Here is a 7,221-nt window from a genome sequence, read left to right as displayed (position 1 = left end):
TGTGTGTGTGTGTGTGTGTGTGTGTGTGTGTGTGTGTGTGTGTGTGTGTGTGTGTGTGTGTGTGTGTGTGTGTGTGTGTGTACACAAAAGGGAGGTAAATCAAGTAGTGTCAGTTGAAGCAGCTGCTCCTGCCCGCGGTGCTTTTATGGCACGCTGCCCATCTCCGGCTCGCCATAGCTGCTCTCGCTGTGCAAATGATAGGTGATAAGAGGTCCCATGTGTGTGTGTAGATGGATAAATAAAGACACAGTCATTTCCTCTGCTTTGCCTTGTTGTCGTGCTCCCTCCCTCTCTAAGGGGCTTACCCCTCTGAAGGTCGCTGCTGTGCCATAGGACACCATGCCAAATGCCACTGGTCACTAGTGTTTGAATGAACAACAGAGACGTCAACGCTGTGCTTGTTTCCTAAACAATTAAAATGTGAGGGGTTTGGATTGAGTTCAATCCAACTGTGTGTGTTTTTCGCTGAAACAAATCTTGGGTAAGTTATACTTTGCTACGTTGCCAATGAATATATTCATGAATATATTTATGAATATCTTCCACTCTGTTGCAATATTCATGCTGACAAGATGCAACTACAGCTCCAATCCCTTGCTCGTCTTCTCTCAGCTCCTCTTTACCTCTCCTAGGGCTGCTCAAGTAATCGTATTTTAATACGGCACTACTTGCAACGATTATGAAAACAACATAATCGAAATAAAACGATTCTTTTTTTTTTTTATAAATGTATTTATCAATTTGTTTTTTATTTTATTTTTGTATTGGTTTTTCAGTTGAATTATGCTTAAAGTTCAGGGTAATCAACTGTTAAAAACATACTTTTTACATTTTTTTTTCAATAAATGGATGTTTTCAAAAGTAAATGGATAATCGTTTTTAATAATCGTGATATCAATTATTGACCGAAATAATCAAGATTATGATTTTTGCCATAATCGAGCAGCCCTAACCTCTCCTCTTATGTTTCATTAACACTTTCATCCTCTATTTGCAGATTTTCTCGTCTGCGGAGCCTCAACCTGTCCAACAACCACATCGGTCAATTCCCCCCGGCCATCTGTGACATCCCCACGCTGATGGAGGTCAACCTCAGCTGTAATTACTTGACCTGTGTCCCAGGCTCTGTGGGGGCCATGATCAAGTAAGTAACAGAAGGAAGTTATTGAGGATACAGACCTGATATTTGACTATGGTGAAAACCAACAGTGTATATGTTGCAAGATCGAAATCTTTGCCAAACTCAGAGTCTGAATAAACCTATTATCTAAATGTCAGACATATTGTAGCCTGCTTTTCCTCCTTTATTGTTTTTTCTAAAATGTATTATGTGTCTGGTGTTTACCTTACATTTCTCTGCAATTGACTTGTAATGTTTGGAGTTATTTCACTGTTTCTCTTATTGTTTTGGGATACTGCTGAGTTGGGGCCTGTGCTTGCTTGCATTGATGCCATCTCATGTGGTGGGAAACCAGTGAACCCTTTCACAAACCAACCTCATAGCCAAATGTGGGAGTTACCTAGCAACAAGTACATGGCATAACAACCACCATGGTGTACTTTGCTGGTTTCAACATGTGAGAAAACAACGACTCGACTTGCTTGTGGCTTTTTGCCTTTCATAGCCTGTCCAGCGTTTAGTTGTTGGTTTATGCAAGTCAATTTACTCCTTTTATTGTTAGTCAGCTGTTTTAAAGCTGTTACCAGTGTTTTCTACAAGTTTGTTTAGTTTCTTATTGGGCAAACCTGTTGTATGAAAATCCAGTTTTTACCATCTCCTTTTTTCTTTTGGCCTCAACTTTTTATGGAAATGTGTGCTGCATTTCTTGAGAACTTTACTGTCAGTAAAGTATTGACCCCTAATTGAGGGATCACTGAATTACATTGTTGAAATGAATAATGTCAATTGGTTCTGCTGTTATAATAGGTTTACTGGGTGACATTGGTACTCTATCCCTCAAAGTAATCACAGATTTATTTCTAGGTAAAACTTTTAAAGAGAATTTAACAAATCAGATTTTTCTGGCAGGAAACCAGTTTGTTCTCATGCAAAGCTCAGATCATTTGAAGTGTTGGTAGAGATCCAGTATGAGCTCCCCTGCTTGTGGAAATCAGTTGACTCACTCTTTAAAGGATTGTCAGAAAAAAAGTAAAATATATACAAAAATATTAATAATGCATTATACTGAATTGGGCCTTTAATCCCACTCGAGGTCACCTTACATTGCGTAAAATATGTAATAAAAAAGAAAGTCAAACAGAAGCTCCAGTAATAAAAAAAAACAATAAAATTAACAATAACAAATTAAATAGGCCACAGAGCACTCGTTAAAAATACATCAACAAAATAAAAACTAACAGGCGGTAGAACTAATGGACATGACAATTAATGCATTTCTAGGGCGAATTTACACCACCATGACATAAGCAAATACGTAAATGAAGCGAGTGATTTGGTCATTACTGGCTCATGGGAAGTGCCTGTGCTTTAGAGTCAAACCTCATTGTAAACTTATAAAGCAGGTATGTGGGTAGAAGCTGGGCTAGATGAGAAGTTAATCTGCAGGAATGATCTGGTATGCCTGTTAATTCCTGTAGTGGCCGGTAGGGCATTTAACCCGCTACTGTCATCTGCTGGACATGAAGTGTACTGAATGCTGAAATTGTAGCACAAGTTCTATCTAGCACAGCGTCATTGATCCTAAGCTAAATAAAAACAAATCTTTATTGAATTGCTTTCTTGCCAATCACCTCTTTCATGATGTAGTCAAACGTCTGATTTGTTTTTCCTCTCTCAGTTTGCAGACTTTCCTTTTGGACGGCAACAGTCTAGATGAGCTTCCCAAAGAGCTGTGTTCCCTCCAGAGGCTGAGTTACTTAGGTCTCTCCTTCAACCAGTTCAAGCATGTGCCGCAGGTGCTGGAGCAGTTGACCTCCATGGAGAAGCTGTGCATGGCTGGAAACAACCTAGAAACACTCACACTGCAGAATTTCAGACTTCTACGAGTCAAACACATCGATCTAAGGTACGGCAATTTAGGCATATTACAAATATTCAGAAAAAAAGAAGAGAAATCATGATTTTCATTTCATTTCAAACCTTTATTTATCCAGATTGGTCCCATTGAGATCATAGATCTCTTTTTCAAGGGAGACCTGCAGCAATTAGGTTCCACATGAAACATAAAACAACATAAAACAATAGAGGATATCATACAACATATTTACAAGCTACATTTACATTCTTATCAACATTTACAAATACCCATAGTTTCAAACAGCATTTCACTTCGACGTGCTTTAAAAACATTCAGAGGAATAAAATTGCTCAGTTTCAATTTTAGCTGTAGACTGTTCCAAGCAAGTGGCGCTGCGCACATAAAAGCTGTCTTACCTAAGACAGTCCTTGCTCTTGGCACATCTTACAATAGTACATCATGCGATCTCAGACAATAGCTGCTTGCAACTCTCTTTGTTATCAGAGAGCAGATATAATACGGGAGTTTACCCAACAAAGCTTTATAAATAAACGTGTACCAATGACTGAGCCTCCGTACAGTAAGTGATGGCAAACCTTGGCATACAGGGTACAGTGATGAGTAAGTGCTTTACAATTTGTGAAAAATCTCAGTGCGCTGTGATAGGCGGCATCTAACTTGTTCAGGCAATGGGCAGGTGCATTCATATAGACCAGATCACCACAGTCCAGCACAGGTAAAAAGGTCACAGTGACTAGCCTTTTCCTGGCTTCAAAAGAGAAAGAGGACTTGTTTCTGAAAAAGAAACCTAGTCTAACCCTCAGTTTTTTAAGCAGGTTATTGACGAAGTTTAAAAGTGAGACAATCATCAAGCCAGATACCAAGGTATTTGTAACAGGCAACCACTTCAAGTACTTGTCCTTGCATAGTAACAATATCTACAACAGGCTGGTGTCTTTTTAGCTTTTGAAAAGAGCATTAACTTGGTTTTATCAACATTTAAAAGAAGCTTTAGTTCAGAGAGCTGAGTCTGAATAATGTTAAAAACAGTCTGCAATTTAACAACAGCCTCCTTAATGGAGGGACCTGCACAGTACATCACGGTATCATCCGCATAAAAATGTAAAGTAGCTTCATCGACATTTTCACCTAAACTTTTGATATATATAGAGAATAAAAGTGGACCTAAAACAGAACCTTGAGGAACACCATTAGCAAAGTTCAACCACTCAGAAGACAGCCCATCAAAGTGAACACATTGGGACCTTTCAGAGAGGTAGTTCACAAACCACCCCACTGCATGGCTGGATATGCCTATACTAGCTAGCCTCTGCTTTAAGATGCGATGATCGACGGTGTCAAACGCTTTGGAAAGGTCAATAAATAGGGCTGCACAACTCTGCTTATTGTCTAAGATACTCGTAATGTCAATGATCACTTATGTTTGGGATTGTTTGAATGATCTACTAGAAACTATGTCATTAACAAGTGTCCCTTAGAGTCCTCTGTAATGGTTTTTCCAGAACTCAAGGAAATCTGTGATCCCATAATTGATAGAAAGAATAACATGAAGAGGAAGCCAAAACACAAGCAGACAGCCAGACAGCACGGAATCAGGAAATCATTTGCCTTCAGTGGCTCCATCAGGTGTCTCCTCTTTGTTAGTAAACGCATAGAGCTGGAGTGACTTGCACTATTCTTCAGTTAATACTTCACCCCTTCTCACTTTGCTTAGACGAGGTCAGTAAATACGTTTTCCAGCATTCCTGTTTGAGCAAAGATCACCTGATGAGATTGATGTGGGCTGCAGCCGTTTGTTTCTGTTGACATATTGCCTGTTAACGCGTCCAGACAAGCTGAAATGATTAGTCAATTAAAACAAAGGGAAAGCATAACATTAAAAAAACACTCAATCATTTTTTTTTTAAAGTAACTCAATATTATGAAAAATTGTTTCTTCTCATATTAACAAAGTTCATTTTTAACTTCTGTTTTGGCTGTTTTTATTTCCAGACTGATTGTTTTCTTATTTAAGTTTAAAAACCAAAGCATTTTCCCATCAGAAGTTATTGCCTGTTAATCAAGACAACCAATGCAATTATGCGAGGGCTGATGCTTTAGCCTGAATATATAATCCACATTCTGGTTATTGTTTAAGAGTCGGAGTGATATCAGTTTTTGCCATAAATGATGACAACTGAATACGAAACCAACTCAAGTAGCTGCTGCACTATATATCAGCCATCTCCTGAGGCATGTTCCCTGCCTTGCAAGAAAGGCCACAGCCTGTGCGGTTCAACCTGATCCAATTGGAGCTGAACCTCCTCCCTGCTTCCTCTGTCAGGTTGAATAAGATCTCCAGCATGGTGCCGGATGAGCCTGACCTGCTGAGACACGTGACTCAGCTGGACGTGAGGGACAACCGGCTGACGGAGCTGGACGCCTCGGTCTTCCCCCGGCTGGAGGTGCTTCACTGCGAGAGGAATCGCATCAGCTGCCTCAAGACCAAGAGTTGCTTGCTCAAAGGCATCTACGCCTCCAACAACGGTGGGTTTGGCACGCAGGATTTGTATGTGTGGATACAAATACTACACTCCTCACCGCCATCTCTAAACTGAAATCCAACTAACTTCTATCCCACCTCACAGATGTCACTTTGTCCTTCTATATGACATTGGGTGAAACAATGTCCTTTTGTGCAATTAAGTCAGTGCTGCAGTTTCATTGTCTTTCTCCGTCATCCATCTCTAACTTGTTATTAAAGAACCCCCCCCACCCCCTCCTAAACGCTTCCCTCCATTTTCCATCTACCTGCTTTTGTAATAGGCCGCGTCTGTCCTTGCTGTAGGTTAATGTGTTTGGATTTCTCCCTACAGAGCTACGGCAACTGGATGTCAGTCCTGTGCCCTCCAATCTTAGTTACATGGACATCTCGAGGTAAGAAAAATCACACAAGTACACACACACTGACACACAAGGACAGCTAGAATTGGGAAAGTATTTTAGAAAAATGCTGCTCATTTATAGTATGTCCTCTCTGCCCTAAAATACTCAGGATAGCATCAACAGTTCAGTGAAAATGTGAGAACTAGCTTTTAAGGTTTTGTAACTACTCTGAACAAAAATATAAACGCAACACTTTTGTTTTTGCTCCCATTTTTCATGAGATGAACTCAAAGATCTAAAACATTTTCTATATACACAAAATAACCATTTCTCTCAAATATTGTTCACAAATCTGAAAAAATCTGTGATAGTGAGCACTTCTCCTTTGCCGAGATAATCCATCCCACCTCACAGGTGTGGCATATCAAGATGCTGATTAGACAGCATGATTATTGCACAGGTGTGCCTTAGGCTGGCCACAATAAAAGGCCACTCTGAAACGTGCAGTTTTGCTTTATTGGGGGGGTCTGGGGGGGTCCGAAAACCCTAGGGTTAACCCCTAACCCTAACATGTCACCCATTGAGCATGTTTGGGATGCTCTGGATCGGCGTATACGACAGCATGTTCCAGTTCCTGCCAATATCCAGCAACTTCGCAAAGCCATTGAAGAGGAGTGGACCAACATTCCACAGGCCACAATCAAAAACCTGATGAACTCTATGCGAAGGAGATGTGTTGCACTGCATGGGGCAAATGGTGGTCACACCAGATACTGACTGGTTTTCGGACGCCCCCAGACCCCCCCAATAAAGCAAAACTGCACGTTTGAGAGTGGCCTTTTATTGTGGCCAGCCTAAGGCACACCTGTGCAATAATCATGCTGTCTAATCAGCATCTTGATATGCCACACCTGTGAGGTGGGATGGATTATCTCAGCAAAGGAGAAGTGCTCACTATCGCTCATATTCTCACAAACACATTCGGTAACTAGATCTATCTATATAGCAAACATCAGGAGAAGAATGGTTATTCATTCACACGATCACAAGTAGAAAATGTTTTAGATCTTTGAGTTTCATCTCAGGAAAAATGGAGCAAAAACAAAAGTTGTTGCGTTTAATATATTTTGTTTCAGTGTAGGGAAGGTGGGGAAGATACCTCACAATTACTCTGCATGAAAACACAACCATGGCATAACTAATACTTTAGCACTACTTTCGTTTTTCTTTACACCACACAATGTTTTTGATACAAGTCCCAAAACTGTAACACACAGTTCTACACACACACACACCACAAGTTCACACATACCATTACCACACACACACACAGTAATTCGTCGTTTTTCAGACAGTA

At 40.3% G+C, this 7,221-nt stretch overlaps 1 protein-coding gene across 1 annotated transcript in view; it reads left to right on the top strand.

The window, feature by feature from the left end:
• Positions 1 to 946: 946 nt before the first annotated feature.
• LOC104947935 (PH domain leucine-rich repeat-containing protein phosphatase 1-like) overlaps positions 947 to 7,221 on the top strand; it is a gene marked incomplete at its 5' end in the record, with an annotated part of 13,854 nt that continues 7,579 nt past the window's right edge. The window contains 4 exons of the mRNA XM_010774056.1: positions 947 to 1,144; positions 2,799 to 3,026; positions 5,323 to 5,525; positions 5,855 to 5,915. Of these exons, the coding sequence (XP_010772358.1) occupies positions 947 to 1,144; positions 2,799 to 3,026; positions 5,323 to 5,525; positions 5,855 to 5,915 (690 nt within the window). The remainder of the gene's footprint in view (positions 1,145 to 2,798; positions 3,027 to 5,322; positions 5,526 to 5,854; positions 5,916 to 7,221) is intronic.

The sequence above is a fragment of the Notothenia coriiceps genome, unplaced genomic scaffold (assembly GCF_000735185.1).
Source record: "Notothenia coriiceps isolate Sejong01 unplaced genomic scaffold, NC01 NC01_scaffold00013446, whole genome shotgun sequence".
Lineage (NCBI taxonomy): Eukaryota > Metazoa > Chordata > Actinopteri > Perciformes > Nototheniidae > Notothenia > Notothenia coriiceps.
The sequence above is the reverse complement of the archived record's forward strand: the minus strand, read 5'-3'. Positions and strand labels throughout refer to the sequence as shown.